Here is a 22,774-nt window from a genome sequence, read left to right on the forward strand (position 1 = left end):
AAACAGGTAAAGTAGATAGCTAGCTTACTAGCTAGAGCAAGCATACCCAGGGAAGTAGCTGGCTAGCACACCTCTTGATTTGAAAGGTATCCAATATACTGTTTTTATTAAAGAATAAATTGTGTACCTACCAAATGGTAAATATGTGTTAAGCTTCCTGAAATATTAAGCATTACTCATGCATATCCATTACTTCTACCTGTATGCAAGTACTTACCTTAAGGAAACATAGTATACATTCAATACTTAGGGGGAAAATGAATGCAATTCACCATCAAGAAAACTGAAAAAGTGATGTGAGGAGACTAATACAAACCAAAGTGCCTCCAACGGAACAATAAAATGGCCTAGTACCAGAGTCCTCAACCATAATCCAATGAGGCATTTTGTTTTGTAAATTAAACCTTGGGTAGCTACTACTTACTAAATTCATCCTTAAAAGAATCTGTTGGGTAGCAATAACATTAGTGGATGAGTTGGCCACAGGGAGTGTGATGAAGAAAAAGAGAACAGAATATAAAATCAAATTTGAGCTTAAAGAAATAGCTGGACATGTGAGAGAGAAGTGGGAAAGAGGACAGAGAAAAGATGGAAGAGACTATTAGATTTAAAAATTAGGTCAATGGTGAGCAGCTCCCTCGAGGGCTTAGGGCTCACTTAAGTATTTGTTATGTCTTAGTCACTATGCTAAATATTTAAAATGCAGTATCACCTATAATGCCCACAATATCCTTATGAGGTATACTATTATTATCTCTAACTGATAGCTGGAAAAACAACAACAACAACAACAACTAAGGCCCATGATTACATGGTATCTAATAGTAGAGCTGAGTTTTTTTTTTTTACCTGAGACCCATTTACTTCCAAACTCTACATTTAAAAAAGTATCCAGGCCAGTGCAGTGGCTCATGATGTAATTCCAGCACTTTGGGAGGCCAAGGTGGGAGGATTGCTTGAGCCCAGGAGTTCGAGACCAGCCTGAGCAACATGGCTAAACCTCGTCTCTACAAAAATTAGCCAGGCAGGGTGGCATTCAGCTGTGGTCCTAGTGGTGGGAGGATCACCTGAGCCCACAGAGATTGAGGCTGCAGTGAGCCATGACTATACCACAGCACTCCAGCATGGGTGACAGAGTGAGACCCTGTCTCAAAAACACAATTCCATAGAATCTAAATATCAACAATAGTTTGCCTTAGACTTCCTCTCAACCTTATGCCAAGTGGTCCAAGTTTTTCTGCTTCTAAATTTTATATTCTTTAAAAAAAAAAAAAAAAAAAAAAAAAAAGCACTCAGCACTCAAAAGAAGTACCCCCAAAATAGGAGTTATTATATAACAGGCAATTTCCCCCTATTTTCTTTTGAAAATGTTACTACAATTTTTATTACTTTTTAAAGGAAGCAAATCCCTTTTAAGCAGAATCACTACTGTGAGTTACAAGAATCTATAAAAACTCTGTTCCTACTCCCCTTAACACTGAGTGCTGTGCTGACCACAGGAATTATAAAGAGAAGGGGGCTGAGAAATGGCATAGAAAAGACCCATAAGTTTTGCTTATTGGTAGCCATGTCAAATGCCCCCTCTCCTTATCACATCAATGGCACTACAAAGAAAAAAGAAAGAAAGAAAGAAAGAAAGAAAGAAAGAAAGAAAGAAAGAAAGAAAGAAAGAAAGAAAGAAAAAAAGAAGAAAGAAAGAAAGAAAGAAAGAAAGAAAGAAAGAAAGAAAGAAAGAAAGAAGGAAAGAAGGAAAGAAGGAAAGAAGGAAAGAAGGAAAGAAGGAAAGAAAGAAAGAAAGAAAGAAAGAAAGAAAGAAAGACAGAGAGAGAGAGAGAAAGAAAAGAGAAAAGAAAAAAAAAGAAAAGAGAGAGAATGCTAGCGGGAGGTCAGCAAGATCTACTGAGAACTTAGGTCCAAACACCATCCTTTACAAGGTCCCCCTGAAATAAAGGAAAGACAGATATGGAAAAGAATAAAGCCCTGGCCAGAGTGGTGGCTCACACCTGTAATCCCAACACTTTGGGAGGCCAAGGCAGGCAGATCACTTGAGGTCAGGAGTTCAAGACCAGCCTGGCCAACGTGGCAAAACCCCATCTCTACTAAAAATACAAAAATTAGCCAGGCATGGTGGTGGGCATCTGTAGTCCCAGCTACTCAGGAGGCTGAGACAGGAGAATCGCTTGAACCTGGGAGACAGAGGTTGCCGTGAGCTGAGATCACACCCCTGCACTCCAGCCTGGGCAACAGAGTGAGACTCTATCTCAAAACAAAACAAAACAAAACACGAACAAAGCCCTAATGATGATAGAAAACAAGAATGTGTGTTAGCAGCACATCAGAAAGTTTGCAAACCCTGAAAGGCAGAAAGCAGATGGGGTCAGACTAGTGGAGAAATGGTAGCACAAATAGTAAGAAGAGCACTCCAAGGGCCTTTATCAATAAATACAAAGCAACCCAGTGAGTAGGCTTTAGGGTCATCATCGGAGTAATGAATTAGAAACCACACTCAGAAGAGCTTGGCCAGTCAGCCAGAATCTCCTCTACTTCAATGTTTTTACTTAGGGCAGCCTTCAAGGAAGTCCGCCTCTGATACTACCTGCCTACCTACTCACTTTTGTGACGAAGCTGTCCAAGAGAAGTAGACTTACTTAACTGCAGAGAAACACCATGTCTACCCCAAGTAGTAAAGTTGTTCCTTCATAAATGCAGATGAAACTTTACAAATATTTAAGGATCTATCAAAGAAAAAGAACAAAATAAAGACAACATTTAATCTAAGAGGAAACAGATAATTCAGACAACAGAAGAGGGTGTCATTTCTTTTTTTTCTTCTTTTTTTTGAGACCGAGTCTCGTTCTGTCGCCCAGGCTAGAGTACAGTGGCGTGTTCTTGGCTCACTGCAACTTCCGACTCCTGGGTTTGAGTGATTATCCCACCTCAGCCTCTCAAGCAGCTGGGACTATAGGCGTGTGGCACCACACCCAGCTAATTTTTGTATTTCTTTAGTAGAGACGAGGTTTCACCACGTTTGGCAGGCTGGTCTTGAACTCCTGACCTCAGGTGATACGCCTGCCTCAGCCTCCCAAAGTGCTGGGACTACAGGCATGAGTCACCGCACCCAGCTTGCTTTTTCTTTTCTTCTTTTTTTTTTGTTTTTTGAGAGGGAGTGTCACTTTGTCACCTAGGCTGAAGTACAGTGGTATGATCTCAGCTCACAGCAACCTCTCCCTCCAAGGTTCAAGAGATTCTCCTGCCTCAGCCTCCCAAGTAACTGAGATTACAGGTGTCCACACCCTGCTAATTTTCCTATTTTTAGTACAGATGGGGTTTCATCATATTGGCTAGGCTGGTCTGAATTCCTGGCCTCAAGTGATCTGCCCGCCTCAGCCTCCCAAAGTGCTGGGATTACAGTTGTGAGCCATCTCGCCCAGCCTTTTTTTTTAAGACCAAGTCTTGCTCTGCTGCCCAGGCTGGAGTGCAGTGGCACAATCTTGGCTCACTGCAACCTCCATCTCCGGGGTTCAAGCGATTCTCATGCCTCAGCCTTCTGAGTAGCTAATAGACATGCATCACTACACTCAGCTAATTTTTTTGTATTTTTAATTTCAGACAGGGGTTTTGCCATGTTGCCCAGGCTGGATTCGAACTCCTGGGCTGAAGTGATCCATCCACCTCTACCTCCTTAAGTGCTGGGATTATAGGTATCAGCCACCGCTCCCAGCCAAGGCTGTTATTTCTTTTAATTTTAAATGTTCTCTGAAATATTAGAGACAAATTGTATTCACAAACTAAGAACAGGGTGCTATTAAGACAGAACAATTAAAGAACAAAAATTTAAATATAAATGCTGAAAGAAAAATCAATAAAATGGGCTAGATTAAAAGAACAGTCTGTAAATTTTATCAGCATAGAAATAATTTCAGTTTTAGAATTACCAATATATTCATGATGCCTAATACAGTCCTTAGTACATACCAAGCATTCCACTAATACTTGATAAATGAACTAATGAGTGAGTGGCTAAATGAATAAGCGATATGAATAAATAAACAGGAGAGTGTGGATGAATGAAAATAAGTCAATACGCATGGCTGGCCAGCTGTCTGGCTAAGCATATAACCTGGAAGATCAAGTTGAAGACATCTCCTTGAATATAGAACAAAAAATGCAAAGGAAGTTTTAAAATATTTAGAGAAACATTACAACAAGACATGAAGCAAAAGTTACAACATAAATAGATTTGGAGAAAAGCCTCATTCTCTTCTGGGTTCTCCATGGTATGCTTTGGGAAACTGACAAGGGGGAGCTTCCCAAGGATCAGTGCAGTAAATATTCAAGTCATCCATCCACAATCCGGCACTCAACTCAACTCATAGTATAAAAAGCAAAAAGGGGAAAATAAGAAGCTCTCACATACTTCAGTAAAGGATTGTGCTGATTTGCAGGATTCAAGGGTGCCATTATGAAAAGCTAAATTGAACTTCCATCTAGAAATGATGGTAATAAAGTAATCTGAAACCACATTTTTAAGGGAATAAGACTTGGCAGTATGAGGTTGCCATTGATAGCCAGCCACAAAATATCTGAACAAAAGAGACAGATTTGTCTGAAACTCAACAATATTTTCCTGACTGTAATCCCAAACCCTGTGCAACAGCCAAGTTCCTTCTTACAGTGTTTTATGGGACAAGTATCTTAAAATGATTGCTATGCTTGAGCTGGCAGAGCACAGGCCTAGTTATTCAACTACTTCTTTCTCAAGTATTGTTAACTAAATGCCACAGAGGTTTCTGATGTCCTCAGAATGGATAACGCACACTTCTACTACTCAACACAGGAAAAGCAGCACAATTATATTAACCAAGCAGCCTATGATTTCCAGAAAACAATCTAAACTGCTCTTTTTGGGAAGGGGGAAGGTTTGGGTTGAGTTGGTTAGTGGTTTGTTTCTGATTTAAGTGGGAAAAAACAATAACCCTCATTCTAGTGTCTTGTGTTCCTTCAAAGCAGGGGAGGAAAGGGGCTCAGTAGTCCTTTTCATTGACTATAATAGAGTGTAAGTCATCAATCTGTGGGGAAAAAGGGTTGACTATAATGCAGACCCTACCTCCCGGCAGAGCCACTGTCATTATTAACACTGTCACCGTACTTTCTCAAGTGCTGAAAAGCAACTTCTGGATGTTGTGGGCCTCTCTGAGTAAGACGACTAGGCCAGAAAAGAGCGATTCAAGAGGCTGCTTTTGCCCAAGTATAGCTTGAAAGTCAGGTGTTAGTAATATGTTTTAAGAATTGAAAACTCTGAGAGAGAGGAGGTTTGGCTGACAGTGAAAAACCTCAAAGCTATAGAACTGTAGTCAGAAAAGCTGGGGGCTGTATGACACTTATTCCTACTGTGACTGAGAAAAACCAAACTAGGATTAAAAAAGGATTATTCTAGCGGAGTAAGGATAAGACCTAACCTAATGCTTCAGTCACTAATAGAACAGCTGGGAGAAAAAAAGTATCCCTGCAAATTAGAACCCAAGAAAAAACAAAAGCAAAGGCAGTCTTTTCTTTGCAAATTTAATAGTCTGGTTCATACAAATACAATAAAGGTAAGCTCTATCCACGAAGACTCTAAACAGACAGAAAGGATGTTCATAAAGATGGTCTTGAAACTGCTGCATGGCAACCATTAGGGGAAAGAGGTTATCTAAGATGTCCCAAGCCCCCACAGAACTTGGACAGTACCTCTGGTAGCAAGGTCTCATGCTCTGACAGGCATCAAGGCAGGCGGCAGGGGTGATGCATGCATCAAGAAAGAAGAGCAATGCAGGGAAGCAGCAGAATGAAAATATGAGAAAAAATAAACAGAAAAAACAAAGTCACCTGTCTAAAAAGAGGTGACCTTGTGCAGAAAACAAACAGGACTTTTCATTTGCTCACCTTTCATAGTTCCTCTGTGCCATTCTTTAACTTTCACAAAATGAGCCATGTGTATTGTTTCCTATCATCCTGAAATACTTCACATAATGGGAAACAATAGGGAAGTGCCTTCGTGACTGTATCTTCTGGATATGTGACAGTTTTCATGGTTGAGGGGTGAGGTGATGGTGAAAATGACTGTGTGTATGTGTGCGGCTTACCCTAGTTATATTTTGTAGATGTCCCTTTCTAAATGTGAACACATTTTCTTCTAACACTTTTCTTTGAAAATGTGATATGCAGAAAGGCATGAGCAAGGAGTTAATAGATTCTAAGGGTTTGCCAAATTGGAGCTCAAAGTAATTGGGAAGTCCAGCACAGGGAAAGGTCACCTCGGAAAATCTCACTCTTCAAGAAGGCTGTGGCAAGAACGAAAGAAGGAGATTTTAATCACTGCAGCTAATTACATAGACGACTAAGTCACAAGAAGAGTTATTTAAGTGTCTTAAATACAATAAAAAGTAATTAACAGGAAGCGCCATCTTGACAGCTTCATGTCACAAACCAGGCCTAAAACGATCAGCTAATTCCCAACCCAGGAGCCAGAGAATGAGAAAAGACTCAAAATTTGATCTTTTTATTTTTTTATTTAAACAGTTTTGATTAACAGATAACAATTCTTGCCAACTCCACAGTGAAGTTAATCAAGAAAAAAATTTCAATCTATTAGAGGAATGATGAACCTTGTTTTCATTGATTCCTCAGGGGGAACAGATAGGAAGCCTATGTCACACCAGCAAGGCCCTGCCAGCATCCTATGATGCGACTCCTTCCCATACATGGAGAAGAAAAAAGGATTAGAATGAACCCTATTGAAGATACAGACAATTCACACTCTCTGCAAGTGAAATGCATCTAAACTTCAGCTCTGAAATAACCCTTTAAGAGATACCATCTCATCTACCTCTTTCTTCTCAGTCCCCTAAAATCACTAGTTTCAGAGAAGCTCTTCTGTAGTTACAGAAGTCTGCTATTCTCTTTAATAACAGGAAAGCCACTAGGTGCTGTGAAGGCCTAAATGTAGGTGTATAAGCTCACAGATTACGACAAACATAATTTAGACAGGATTTCTTCTTAATTTCACATTTCTTCAAGACTGAACAGAGTGCACTTTTCAGAGGCCATGCAAGCCACAGACGCTGTCTTTACTAACCCTTCCCTTAACTGACTTGCACATTCTATGACCTCAGCATAAGGTACTGGCAGATGCCAGTGAGAGTGACTGAGAGCCACTGTACAACACCTGAGCATTTCGGTCCCAAAGAGATGAGCCATTTGTTTTTGTACCCAAATCTAGTTTACACTGGTTGTGCTTGTTGTTTTAATTACATACTTCATTAAATATCATTGAAATACAAGCACACAAAGAGTGTGTATTTACTAAAACACTCACAAGCACACAAAGAGTGTGTATTTACTAAAACTCTCACCACAGGGGCAGCTCAACCCAGTTCAACTCTATTGTTTCAGCACCGTTTAAGTTGTCTTGCAGATGCAGCAGAGCACAAATTGCAAATCATGGAGACAGGGCATGTGCAGCAGAAAAAGGTTTTACCTCCTATAACACTCAGAACCAATATTTCCTCCCTGTGGAAACAAGAAGGCCAGGACAAGACCAAAACCTGAGTACCAGAATCCTTTTAGAAGTAAAGGGTCAGTTATCCAGAAAGATCGGGTGCTAAAATCCACCATTCCATATCTTATCCTAAATGGCCAAGCTTAAAGTCCTCCAGTTAAACCTGCCCTCCCAGCACCTCTGCACACCAAATTCCCCTCCGTAACCCATAAAAGTTTGACCTAATACCCAGATTGGGAAGATAGAATTGAGTCCTGCCTCCTGTCTCCTTGCCAGCTGACCTCACAATAAAGCCCTTTCTTTTCCCAAAAACCAGTGCCATATTATTGGCATCTAGGCACTTCGGGCAGTGAGCCCATTGCTCGATAACACATGTTTTAAAAAATTTAATAAAGAGGAAAGGCTTTAAAGTAGCTGCAAAATAAATATGTGTGGGACAACTGTAACAGATGAGGGGGATGTAAATCACAAAAACATATGGTTCTATAATTAGTGTTTTTCAAGTCCTCATTTCAAACAGGAAGTTATGTAATTCAACAAGATATCAAATAGGTGGTCCATGCTGCCCAGACAGCAAAGATTTACAAATACGTACACATTTTTATGTTTAAAATGAAAATAAAATATTTACGATGTAGTGTTTTTTAAAAAAGACTCTTCTCTGGCTAATGTTTATAAATCACCATTAAGTAAGATAAAAGGCTCTTAGTAGTATAACTTAATTCTGAAAATAAGCTAAATAGTTGGAGATTCTTATTTTATCAATACCTCAACTTTTCTATAACATTAATGGAGTTTTTTTTTTTGAGACAAAGTCTCACTCTGTTGCCCAGGCTGGAGTGCAGTGGCATGTTCTCGGCTCACTGCAACCCCTGCCTCTGGGGTTCAAGCAATTCTCGTGCCTCAGCCTCCCAAGTAGCTAGGATTACAGGCGCCTGCCACCATGCTCAGCTAATTTTTTTTTTTTTTTTTTTTTTTTTTTTTTTTTTTTAGTAGAGACAAGGTTTCACCATGTTGGTCAGAGAGCTCTCAAACTCCTGATCTCAGGTGATCCAGCCGCCTGGGCCTCCTAAAGTGCTGGGATTACAGGCGTGAGCCACTGCACCTGGCCAAGATTTTTTAAAGTATAGAAAATTCAGAAAAAAAAGGACAAATAAAAACAAAAATAAAGTAAAAGGAAAATAAACAGAAGTGGTGACTAAGATTAGAACACAGAATGTGTGCAGCTAGGTCTATTTGCTAGAGATGGCCTCTCTGGCAGTAAGCTTCCAATTATCAAATAAAAGAATAAAATTATCTGGGAGTCTCTCTGAATCTGCTGTGATTCTGGGGGCTGCATGATAAAGAAAAATATAAAAACAGAATAAAATGATCAGTTATAAGTTTTACAGTACTGATTAGATAAAAACAAACCTGTGGTCATGCCTTAGATGCTACTAACATCCAAGTTATGCTTCATAAAGGAACAGTTTGCAATACAGTTAACAAATCACTCAACAAATTCATTGAGTTCCTACCATATGCTAGATACTAGAGCTACAACAGGGAATAAGACACAAAATTCCCCATCTTCAGGGACACAACAGTCTAATGAAGGATGGTTTCAGTATCAGTAAATTCCTTACATTTCTCCTGTTTGCAGCCTACCCATTTAACCACAAAGTATAGTTCAGGATGAACAACCCTATGAAGAAACTCATAATGCTTTCCAGGTACCTGCCAGGCTGGTCTAATCCAAGGAGACAATTTAAGTATCTAGAAGAGTACCTGTAAAATTCTTCTAAACTTGTACATGCTTCTAAACTTCTAAAAAATTTACTATGGGAAATCACAAAGAAAATAATATTTCATACAATCCAATTACAAGAACTGGGAAGCAGAAAATTCAAGTTCATCATCTCTGGCACAAACCTGGAGTATAGACATTGTAGGTTGTCAATTAAGACCAACCAACCTGTGTTGTTAAACAGTCACCAGAGTTGACACCTTCTTACAAGGACTCAAGAATGTAATAGAAACCCAGACTGGAATAGACAGCTACCCCATATTTGCAGAGAGGAAAGCTGAAAGACTAATCTCTGTCAAAGCCAAAATAAACACAGTGGAAATCTCAAGGTTTTAAGGCACAAAGCATGGCCACAACACTCTGCTCTGTAAAGTATTTAAAATTATCTGTCTCGAATTGTCTTAAAAATAAAAAGATTACTATGAAATACTCCCTGAATATCTCATTTTAAGCAGTGTAAACTTATTTTTTAAATATTCTTCAGTGGTAACTAAATGAGATAATCCATTCTAATAGAATGTTAAATACTTGTGGAGGCCACCTGCCAAAAAAAAAGACATGTGGTTTTGTACAACGGTGAAGTTGTTTTCACCAGTACTTAAAAGCAGCAGTATCTATGGAGATGGCTTTCTGTGACAGTAAAAATATTTAGATAGAATACTAAGATTCCAGGTCTCTACAGTAGGGAAGCAGACAACTGACTCCTAGGAAGCGGTAACAAATTGGTAATAAATAAACTATTGTAATTTATACAGATAGAAGAATGACCAAAATATGTCCTAGTTTTTCCCAGTTCAAAAATATTACTTGATTTGTCAAGAACCTGCTTCTAACAAAACCTGTGATGGTGTAAAGGTAAACATCAAATGCCTATACTGAGCACCTCCTGGCAAAGATGAAATCTCCAATTGTTATGTGAACATTAACAGTATTAATAAATATAGGATCAGTAGCAGTGGCTAAAAATAGTCATTTCCAAATGTGAAAGCACGAATGAGGGGAAAGAGGCTCCTGTTAGGAGACTTTCATGAAGCTAAGCAGCTACAAGACGTTCATTCCTTTCAGAGGCCTACAATAGCTTGGAGGTACTTCTCCTAAGTGGCTTCACTGTACTTTCAGTAACGCAATCCTTGTTTTGATGACAAACCTATCCTTTTTCTTCCCCACCAATGTGCCCCCTTAAAAAAAATGAAAAATAACAGTTTGGTAACGAATAGCATATAAGATTGTTAAACAGAAAAGGAGACAATTACCATACTGGTATATTTTATGCAAAGTAAGAATTGCTACTGGGGACTGGATGACTGTTGTAATATTTCTGTGGAAGCAGGGCCCAGCAGGCTTCCTCCTTCCCCTATCAGATACTTCCCCTGAAAGACTCTTCCTCAACCTTGCTGCCAAGAGACCTTGGAATCTAACCAGGTTATGGCCAGTACAGCAGAATAGGATGACCTCATCATCTACTGATTACATACAAGAAAATGTCCAATTAACCTCTCCTCTTCTTCCCTCCTTGTTACCTGCTATTCTATACCTAGACTTCCTAAATCAATATGCAGACACCATTTTGGACAGTATCTAGGGCCTGCTTAATACTCAATAAATGGCATTATTAATAGTAATGATGTGTACTTCATAGTGCCAGGCATACAGAGCCCAATAAATCTTCAATAACAACAACAATGAAAGTATATGATTAGCTAACGAGTTATAAAGTACTTACAAATATAAAGTGCTCACAGGCACATAATTATAAACCACTGAGTTAAGAGCAGGAGAAAGCAAAGCAGAGTGAAAGGAAGGACTCAAATGAGCAAAGAACTCTTAGCTACTTGAAATGACAGCTGAGTCCCTGACAGCCAGAACACTCACATTCCTCCAATGGTGACAGTGGCACAGGTACGCTCTGAAAAGGCAGGCACCGTCTCTGTGGCTGGGCTGGCTGGTCTAATGTAGTCCACCGTCACATTGACCTGGAAATAAAGAATCAAGGGAGTTAGGGTTGCGAGTCTGCAACATAGTTCACTAACAGCCACATGTGCCTGCTCAATTGTGAAAGATCAGCTCACTCCAGTTTGGTTTTCTGAATCTAAGATTTTAAAAACCAATTAAAAGAAATAGCTGAGCAACGAACTGGGAGAAAATGTTTGCAAAAGACATAACTAATAAAGAATATTTATCCAAAATATACAAAAAACTCTTAAAACTCAACAATAATAAAACAACCTGATTTAAAAGTGCAACAGATCCAAAACATACAGGTGGCAAATAAGAATAGGAAAAGATGTTCCACATTATATGTCATTAGAAAATTGCCAACTTAAACAACAATGACACACCACTGCTCGTTGCAGCATAGTCAAAATTCAGAACACTGACAACACCAAAGGCAGGCAAGGATGTGTAGCAATAGGAACTCTAATTCATTGATGGTAGGAATGCAAAATGATACAGCCACTTTGGAAGATAGCTTAGTGGTTTCTTACAGAACTGAACATGTACTCTTACCATTTGATCCAGGAATACAGCTCCTTGAAATTTACTTGAGGAGTTGAAAACATGCTTACACAAAAGCCTGCTCATGGATGTTAACAGAGGCTTTGTTCATAACTGTCAAAATGTGGAAGGAACCCATATATCCTTCAGTAGATGAATGGATAAATCGCGGTATATCCAGATGACAGAATATTATTCAGTGATAAAAAGAAATGAGCTATCAAGCCATGAAAAGACATGGAGGAAGCTTAGACATATATTACTAAGTGAAAGCAGATATTCTAAAAGGCAAACTGTATGATTCCAACTATATGACATTCTAGAAAAGGTTAAACTACAAAGACAATAAAAATATCAGTGGTTGCCAGGAGTTAGAAGGAGAGAGGGAATTTTGCCAGGAGTTATAGGCAGAGAATAGGGAATTCTTAGCACAATGAAACTATTCTGTATGACACTATAATGGTAAATACATGCCACTATACATATATCAAAGCCCACAGATGATATAACACTAAGCACAAACCCTATGGACTTTGTATGATAATGATGTGTTAAGGTAGGTTCAACAATTGTAATAAATATACCACTCTGGTGTGGAAGATTATGTTGGGGAGGGGGGATGCATAAGGTATATGGGAAATCTCTGTAACTTCTGCTCAATTTTCCTGTTAATCCAAAACTGCTCTTAAAAAAAAAAAAAAAAAAGAAAGAAAAGAAAAGTCCATTTTAAAAAAGAAAAAAGCTGACAACCAAAGACTTGAGTCAAACAACCAAACACATAGGGCCCCACAGCAATCTGACTTTACGGAGAAGAGGTCTGCAACATTCCTGTTGGACTCCTAGACATTATGATAAAGCAATGCTTTAACCTTTTCTGGGTCAGACTACATTGAAAACCTGGATTTAAAAATATGAACTGCCTCCATAGAAAAACTGCATATAATCTGTCTGAAATAGCTTTCTAAGGACCAGGTTAAGAGTTATTAAGAAGAGCAAACAAGGTAGGCACAATAGCTTGCTCCTATAACTGCAGCACTTTGGGAGGCCCAGGTGGAAGAATTGCTTGAGGCCAGGAGTTCAAGATCAGCCTGGGAAACAAAGCAAGACCCCCATCTCTCTGAAAAATAAAAATAAATAAATAAAAAGAACAAACAAGATAACAATTACAAAGATGCTTGGAATTGGTTTCAGCATGTAAATCAAAAGATACAGCTAATTAAGCCCAACACCAACCTAGTTGAGAGTTAAGCAGTGTGGAGGTGGGGGAGATAGAATGAACTAGATGAATACTTAGGTTTTGAATTAATTTTGCAGACAGGAAGTTAGGAGAATAAAATGGGAAAATGGTTTAACCCTAGAATACACTAAATAAATGGATATGGACACACTAAGCAATGCTTTTTCTTTATGAAAACTTTGAAGATAAAGATGTGGTATCCTGTAGCAAACATATAGGGCATGTCTTTACAGAATGAAGGTGTAGGTTTGGTTTGGGTCAAAACCAAGGTTTATAAACCCACACCGAAGAGGTACATGGGGAACAAAGAGACTGAAGCCATCTCCACAGTCTGGAATCCCTTTTCTAAACACATCTTCAGCTCTCACTGATGAGCTTAAAGACAGCATATTGCAGAGAAGCATGGAGTTCAGCCACACTGCTATTGAGCACCATTACAATCCTTTCAAACTGTCTTCTCTTCAAAAACTCATTTTGAAAATGAACATGGAAATCTGGAAAAGGACAGATGCCTCAAAATTCCAACTGCCAGATCCCTCACTTGAACACTCCATTGAATCACGCTTTAGAAGCAGCAGAATGGAGCCATATCAGAGCCCAAGCCAATTAAGGGCTGAGGTTAAGGTAAATCATTCTTATGAGAAGTGTGGTCATAGCACAACACCACAGAAAATAAGAAGATATAAAGGTGACTCCTAAAATTAGATACCTAGCTTTAAATTACTGCAGGGTCTTAACAACTACTCTAAAACTCAGGAAATGAGTAAAAATGTGAGAAATGTGATCAGACAGGCAGATTGATCAACTAGTGCCCTCCAACAAAAAGGTTTTTAATACTTTCCTGGCATGCTGCTGGCCAGAGTTAATATAGGCCAAAGAAAGGGCAAGGAATGAGAGGGCTGCACATGGACAGGCCTGGGTAACTCAGAACCAGGGAAGGGAAGAAGTGGTCTTGATGCTAAGTTAATACACCCTGGAACTCTCCTCAGACAAAGCCTCACAACTAACTTATAGAAGCAGGTAGAGGGTGAGGAAAACAACAAGATAGCTGGAGTCATGGCAAAAATGATACAAGAAATCCCAAGTGTACAGAAGGTAGACAGTGAAGGTGGCTATACCATGTAAAGTATCTCAGGGCCCATTTTAAATAGGACAAGGCCACAGGGTATGGTCCAACTTGGGGGCATTCCCTGGGAAGTTAATAAATATGTGGAAATGAGGAAACAGGTCCATGCATCTCTTGTGCTTTCACCTAATCCATCTAATAAGCTCAAGCCCTCAATTCAACTACTGAGGGAAAAAATCAGCACTGCTTAAAAAAAAAAAAAACTAAGTGAATCTCAAGGTTACCTTGCACCTACCAATGCCAAACCTCCTCCTCAGCAGGCAGAAAGGGGTGGGACAGCAGCTCTTCAGCACAGAGGAACATTAGCTCTCAACCCAGAGAGATGGCTAATTCATCAAGAGGGCTAATTGACCACGCCACATGTGTGGGAGTAATAATAGGAGGAATAACAAACAAAAGTGAACACCTGTGCATCTCTCAGGCCAGAAGGCCAAAGTGAGGTGCTATTCCAAAACTGTCTTCCAGGGAAATCAATGGGAAGACAAAAAAATTTTAATCTTCAATAACCCAAAGAAACAACTACATTCATCTGCCAAGTAATTATTTCCTATATCGAGAGAATGAGAACTGTAAATAAGTCAGAGATTAAACAGTTATTTGTGGATGCAACATTATTAAAGAAAATCTGAAATACAAATGAGGTCCTGAGAATAGACCATAGCCAAGATATACACCTGCAGGCAGCTATGACAAATCAGGAATTAAAGTCAATGTGTAATTAGCATTTGTGTCCCTCCCCTGTGGATTCTGAGATCTCTTCCTCTACCCTGGAATTTTTCATCTCAAGATATTCATCACTGACCTGTCAATCACTTGAAAAAGAACCATGGTTTTAACAGCTCCAATTAAAACCACTGTAAATCTTAGCAACATCTTCGTCTAAATAAATGATAACCTGGATTTTCTGTTTGTGGGTAAGTATGTATGAAATGGCATGAGAGAAGAAACTGATTAATATAGATGGGTTCTCCTTTTTAAGATATTCCTGAAATATTCTGTATTGTACGAATACATGACCAAAGGCTATATAACTGACTCAGACCCTGATCCCTGTTTATAGCAATGACTGACCACAAAGAGTCCTGGGTTCTTGCTTGGTGCTACTTGAAGCTCTCTTACAAATGAGGAACAGAACATCTTTGGGTTTCAGTTTCTCTTGACCTTAAAAATGAGGGCACTAGATTAGAACATGAGAGCATCATTTCACTCTAGAATTCTAAAAGATAATTTAGTCAGACATGGGGTACTATATACTGTTTTCTTAAACCTTTGTGTTTCCTACCTCATATTTACTACACTGTATTGGAACACACCAACTGTAAGCTCCAAGAGTGGGGAGACCATGTCTTACTCAAAGAGCTAGCATGGGCTTGCAAGGTAGCAGACTACGCAGTAAATATTTGTTGCATGAGTAAATATATAATCGAGAATCTTTTCAGACATAACATTATGAAGGATACCTTTGAAGTGGGAAGCTGGGCATCCTGAGGACCATTTTGTCAAATTCTTGACCATCCTGCTGTTTTATATAGCAAAAATATATTTATTTAAACCGTGAGGGGTAGGGAGGAGGAACTGAGGGAGGGGCAATATTTTAAAACTGTAATAAAGCTCTAGTGCAAACAACCATGAAAGATGAAGCAAGCCAAATATGGAACATATATACTTTCTCATATTATTTATTTGTCAAAGAAGTTCTCAAAGACAAGAGGGTAGCAGGCAACCTTGGTCTATTAGATTATAGAATTTTCCTTGAAAGCAATTTCAGGGACCCTTCAGAGGAACTAAGATGGTAACTTCAAACTAAATTTATATATTAATGGCTTGTAAAGTCTGGAATAGTTTAGAATAGAACAGCTATGGGCCACACAACAGAATTCTCAGGCTCTCTGGATATTCTTCATACAATGTGTGACTAGAACAGTATCAAACCACCAAAGAACTTCACAGACTGATGTTGATGATAACAAAATGCCAAAAAACTGAACTACCTAAGCATAAAAGGTTAGAGGAGGTAGGAAGGAAAACAACTGCAGAGCCACATTTCCAGGTTGTAGCCTGAGCTTAGTTTTACTGTAACTAGAGCTGTTACGTGAGGCTTTGGGGCATAATCACCACATAATCCTACCCACTATTCCACGTAGCCACTCATAAATTCACAAAGAGCTATAATAAACAACTTGTCTCTCAAAATAACCCCTTTAGAACCCCTTTCATGACAGAATTTCCAGGCTTTATGGAAAGCTCTACACAACCCTGATATGGAAAAGATGACACCATCTGGCGTAAGTCCCACTGATGCTGCCTAGAAACAAAAGTAAGTAAAACAAAATGTTTCACATAGGCTCAATAAGAACACGGACACTTTGGAACAGCCAGGCTGCAGTGGCTGGTTCCCAGCAATTCTAGAAAGGAGCTGTGTGAACTTGGATAAGTGACCTAACTTCTCTGCTTATGTTTAACACATTAACTGTGCGTATCTCACTGCTATAGGAAGATCATTTAGAACAGTGCTTGAATCATTGTAAGCTCTATCTAAGTGTCAGTTATTTTTAGATAAACATGTACTAATTTTCTTAGGGCAGTGTCTGGCACAGAGTTAAGTGCTAAATAAGTATCCATGAGATAAACACACACAAATACATACATGCATAAATCAGATACATGTTGATTTAAATCATTAGACTTTGGAAATCATCAGGCAGAAAGACTAAATTAAACACACTTTTTAAAGAGCCACAGCAAACAAAAATATGTAGTACCTCATACATATTCATCCCAGCTTAGAGCTAAGTAAGGATTATTTTAAAGAACGATACACTATTTAGTATTTATTTAGATATTTAACAGATTAATTGCACAGTTACCAGTTACTGTATATTTTATTTACCAAAGACAATTGAAGCAGAGTGTTGTGAACCATCTCAAATAATAGGTTAACCATGGATACGTGGGGCAGGATACTTCTTGCCTTACTAAATTAGGAAGACAATGAACATCAAATAGCAACCAAATTTCCATTTGCTTGGGGTTAACAGCGTAGGATATAATACATTTCTCTTCAAAGGTTTTAGCCTATAAATTGTTAAGTATGATGAGTTCTGAGATCCTCTCCAAAGAACCAATGCATCAGTATGTTCAGCTCCCTTCTTCTCTGTTCTCCATTTTAAAGTTTAACTTCCTCATTCTCCTCGCCCCTAGTTTCAGTAAACAACCTTTTCCACCAGTTCTAATCAGTAGTTCACATCTGTTCCCCTGGTCACCTGTTCTGTCTTGAGTCACGCCTGGTCACCTGCTCCATCCTGAGTCACCCCTGGTCACCTGCTCTGAACTGAATCACCCTGAGACACCTGTTCCATAACCGCTCTTCCCACCAAACTACTCACCCCACCACTCCGGCTCATACTCCTGCCCTCTTTAAAATAGCCAATCGGAATTAGCTTAGACTGTGCAGTCCCACCCTAGCCAATTGGGGAGCAACATAGCAGTAGGGGCTACCTGCCCCCTTCCCCTCCCTTGTTGAAGTGTGCTCTTGCCATTGCTCCATCCACGAGTCACACTCTTCTATAGAAGTAAAAATTGCCTTGCTGAGAAAAATAAATTTATGTTTGAGTGCCATTTCTCTTGCAGCACCGAAAATTTATAACAATAGACCTTCCATACAAAGTGCTCCTTAATATTTAAATAATATAGTCTTAAAAGTTACATGTATTTTTAAACATTTTAAAACACACATCAATCACCCATTCATCGAGGTACAGAAAGAGCTTCAAAACAAATTGCTAAGGAGCCTGTTAGTCCTGCCTCTGGGCATGCTCTGAGCTTACCTCCAAGCTAATTCAGACATAAGCCCTTGTGGAACTGTTCATCTCTCAAGAGAGGATGTCAAACTTACCTCCTTCTAGGCAAGTACTGTGTAATGGAAATACAATAAGTGACAAATGAGACCCACATGTGTATGTTCACATTTTCCTAGTAGTAATGTTGAAACATTAAAAAGAAACAAGTGAAATTAATTTTAATGATTTTTTATTTAATGCAAAATTTCTAAAACATCATATCAATATATAACAAACATTATAAAAGTATTCAGATCTTTTTTTGTATTAAATCTTTACTATCTGGTGTGTACTTTACAAGCATCTCAATTTGGACCAGCCACATTGTAATGCTTAAAACTCACTGGGCATTCCTAGAATATCAGTGAAGGCACAAGTCTTAGCCTCATTCCTCTATCCTATCTGTGATTCTGATTTCTCTCTGTATTTTTCCCCGTGAACTTAAGTTTTATGAATCTTTGTAAGCATTCTTAAACCAAATATGAAAAAAAGATATAAAAACCCTATCAAAAAATAAAATATTTAGCCTTCACTTTCTTTTTCAAACCTATTATCTGACTAGATTACAAAGATAAGCTACATACATATTTAGTTCAAAAAAAGAATTTCAGGTGTGAGGATAAATTTATACACTGGGGGAAAAATCCCCTAGTCTGTACTATTGTAAAATATATTCTATTCAGTAGCTTGGTGTAGGTATTTTCAGTGCCCTCTACCAATTCAATAGCTGAATTTTATTAATTCCTGATTTGTCAACATGATTCTAGAATTCTTTACCTTAGTGTTTGAAGTTTATTCTAATGGATGGATGGTGGGTAGATGGTGGCCAGAAACTCAGGTTAAGAAATACTGTTTTTGTAGTTAATAATTAAGGCTTCTGTTAATTGCTGATATTATTAAAAAGAAAACAAGTAACTGGTAGATGTAACCTATACATTTTTATAAATTTTTATAATTATAAAATGCTGAAATTTACCTCTTCCATCAGGACATCTTTGAGCTCTGCAACAACCTTTACAAATACGTTCAGAAAAAATTATACATTTTGTTGTCTCATCTATACTACAAAGATTAGGAGACATAAACCAATGTTCCCTTCCTAACTCTCCAATCCAGCCCAGATGTATTCTGTAACACCCTCTTCCAAATCATTGTAATTAGGTGTTTAGGCTGGTTGTTTATTCACATGTATTTATGCTGCTCTCTCCCATCTAAAATCACCCTTCCCGCCCCCAAACCCCAAAACTATTTTGAGTACATTTCATTTTCATCAATGGAATTTTAATCTATAATGCCTATAAACCTTTATAAGCACAGTTAGAAAGTGTTCTTATTTGATACATTTTTGACAAAATGAGTCTCCTACCCCAACCACTCCTCTGTCCCCAGGATGGGCAGATGCTTTTATCTGTTTTGAGGGGAAAGGTAAAATACAGCTGAATACAGTGTCCGTGGAGATGCTGAGTCTCTACCTGACATCAGGCATCCATTTAAGTGGACATCACTGTTCCCTGATAAACCTTCACTTTGGTAAATATTTAATTAGGAGCATATACAAACTCGAGATCCACAAAACATTAAAACATTTTAGGTAAGGGGCCATTAGAAAATGGCAAAGATTTCTAGAAGTAGTGATAACAGTCTGAAAACAAACATAATAAAATGATCTGAAAATATACTGACCACACAGTTTACATATGGCAGTAAATAACAGGCACATATAAACATCAAATTTTGACAAATGACAATATTTTAAATAAATCTGAGGGGTACCTTAGAGAAAGACACAGAGATCACTATTTGAAAATAGTGATCCCAGCTTCCAGCAGTTTCATTAAATCTCTTGATTCTCCAGGCCTTATAATCCTACAGACATACTTAAAAAGTATAACGTGTGTTTGTGCTAATGCTCCATTACCTTACTCATTATTTTATCACAGGCATAACTCATACCAATACCTACTTTTAATACAACCCTGCTTGTCCCTAAGGAGGAAAGTCAAAAGGTTTCAGAGGCACTACTGGAAATTGTCCCTTGTGTCGCCTATATGTCCCTTCTTATTCCTCACCAGAGCTGCCATCTCCCATTGCCTTCCTGTAAAGGATGAAAGTTGAGGGTGGGTCTTTTTTCTCCTTTATACAAGTGTCAATCACAGTCATCTATGGCCAAAATTTCCAAGGTCACCAGCAGTCAGGAGAAATTAAATCACTTTGTCCAGAACTCTCCCTGGAGGAGTTCTAGCCACACAAGCAGCACAGATTTTAGATTGAGATACTTCTGCCTTTACATTGAATACACCCAACGTCAGCCAATCTTTAAAACAATAGCAGTGATGAAACTATGAGGAGAGGAACAGGAATATGAAGAAAGGAGACTTGCTTAATGGCTTCTAAGAATAATTAGTGGGGAGAAAGGGGAAATTATTAAGAAATGGATAAAAACAAATGGTTACATTACATTTGCCCTGTCTTATAAAGATTTTGAATGCCTGCACCCACCAAAATACCAGGGAAATCTAATCAATAAAAGTGGGGACTAAAGTACTCACCCTGCCAAGAGTTCCAATAAGCTCCTATTTCCCTGGGGACTAGGTATTGCTTGGGTGAGCAAAACCAGAACAGAAAAGCCATCCTGCATTCACTACAATTCAGAGCACTCCCATTTATCCAGCATGCCCATGAGGTGGCATCAAGAAGTCACTCAGACAAGGAAAATATTTGTTTAGGTAAATTTTAAAAAGGCCAAAGTTAGAATGGTGAGTTGACCTCAAGGATGTATATAATGATGCCAAAGGAAAATTATGAAGAAAAAACACAATTCTTCAGGAATGCATGCCAATGACTAAATATCCCAAGGATACAGCACTTATGTATATAAATTCTCAGTTTTGTGGCTAAGTAAGCATTTCAAGATAATCAGGTATCAACATCAACCTTTCTTCCTGTAAACATACCACACCATCCCTCTATTTCACAAAGTAGAGGCCTACTAAATGAAGCAAGGCTCCATGATCAAAGGCACTGCGTGCATAGAACAATGACAACTAAAGTCACAGACACTGATCAAAGACCATCCTACATTGTATCTGCATCTCCCTTCAAATTCAGGTCTCTTGATTTACGGTCATTGTTTCGGAAAACAGTAAACAGGTACACAACCAACTCCTTGGCCTACAATTACACACATTCACAAACTGGGCAGTTACCACTGAAGGCTAAGTCTAGATCAAACAGTGTTCCAGTTTCCACTCCTAAATTATCAAAAACATGATGCAAAAATATTGCTTAGCTTTCCAAAAAAATTAAAAATAGAATTACCATATGATCCACCAATTCCACTTCTAGGGATTACCAGCAGAATTGAAAGCAGGATCTCAAAGCGATACCTCAATACCCAGGCTCATAGCAGAATTTATTTACAACAGCCAAAGGAGGAAGAAACTGACATACCCATTGTTGGATGAGTAGATAAACAAAATATGGTAGATACATAACATATAATAGAATGTTATTCAGCTTTAAAAAGGAAGGAAATTCTCATTATCTTGAGGACATTATAAGTGAAAGAAGCCAGTCACCACAAAAAAAAAAAAAAAAAAAAAGACTTACTTACAAAAAATAATACCGTGTGATTCCATTTAAATAAGGTACCTAGAATAGTCAAATTCTTAGACCAAAAATAGGAGCGTGGTTGCCAGGGGATAGAGAGATTTGTTTAATGGGTATAGAGTTTTGATTGTGCAGGAGGAAAAAGTTCTGGGGATGGACAGTGATGGCTGCACAACAATGTGACTGAAAGTGCTTAATGTCGGTTGGGCGCGGTGGCTCATGCCTGTAATCCCAGCACTTTGGGAGGCAGAGGCGGGCGGGATCACAAGGTCAAGAGATCGAGACCATCCTGGCTAACACAGTGAAACTGTCTCTACTAAAAATACAAAAAAATTAGCCGGGCGCAATGGCTGGTGCCTGTAGTCCCAGCTACTCGGGAGGCTGAGGCAGGGGAATGGCGTGAATCTGGGGGGCGGAGCTTGCAGTGCGCCGAGATCGGGCCACTGCACTCTAGCCTGGGCGGCAGAGCAAGACTCCGTCTCATAAAACAAAAAAAAAAAAAGAAAAGAAAGTGCTTAATGTCACCGAACTGTACACTTAAAATTAAATAAGAAGGTAAATTTTGTTTTATGTATCTGCCTTTCTCTCTCTCTCTCTCCCAGGCTGTTCTGCCCACACATTACCTAAGTCAATAACTTAGCGGCAGGAGCCAGGCAACTCTGAATCCAAACCCAGCTAACTCCTGAATCTACTGGTTACTTCAATAAGGCAGTTCAGGCTGGGTGTGGTGGCTCACGCCTGTAATCCCAGTACTTTGGGAGGCCAAGGCAGGTGGATCATTTGAGGTCAAGAGTTCAAGACCAGCCTGACCAACATGGTGAAACCCCATCTCTACCAAAAATACAAAAATGAGTCAGGCATGGTGGCATGTGCCTTTAGTCCCAGCACTCGGGAGGCTGAGACACGAGAATCACCTGAATCTTGGAGGCAGAGGTTGCAGCGAGCCAAGATGGCGCCACTGCATTCCAGCCTGGGCAACAGAGCAACACTTCATCTCATACAAAAAAAAAAAAAAAGATAGTTCAATCACATTCCTAAGAAAATACATGGATGGTTTCCCAAAACCATAATTAGAAGTCATGTTCAATAACCCCTAAATAAGGACACAGAGGTCTCCGGTTGTCACATAAGATAAAATAGT

General features: G+C 38.9%; 1 protein-coding gene across 1 annotated transcript in view; it reads right to left on the reverse strand.

Moving 5' to 3' along the window:
* SND1 (staphylococcal nuclease and tudor domain containing 1) overlaps window positions 1-22,774 on the reverse strand; it is a 438,972-nt gene that overhangs the window by 233,366 nt on the left and 182,832 nt on the right. Inside the window, exon 12 of the mRNA XM_050782556.1 lies at window positions 11,199-11,299. Within this exon, the coding sequence (XP_050638513.1) occupies window positions 11,199-11,299 (101 nt within the window). The remainder of the gene's footprint in view (window positions 1-11,198; window positions 11,300-22,774) is intronic.

The sequence above is a fragment of the Macaca thibetana genome, chromosome 3 (genome assembly GCF_024542745.1).
Source record: "Macaca thibetana thibetana isolate TM-01 chromosome 3, ASM2454274v1, whole genome shotgun sequence".
Lineage (NCBI taxonomy): Eukaryota > Metazoa > Chordata > Mammalia > Primates > Cercopithecidae > Macaca > Macaca thibetana.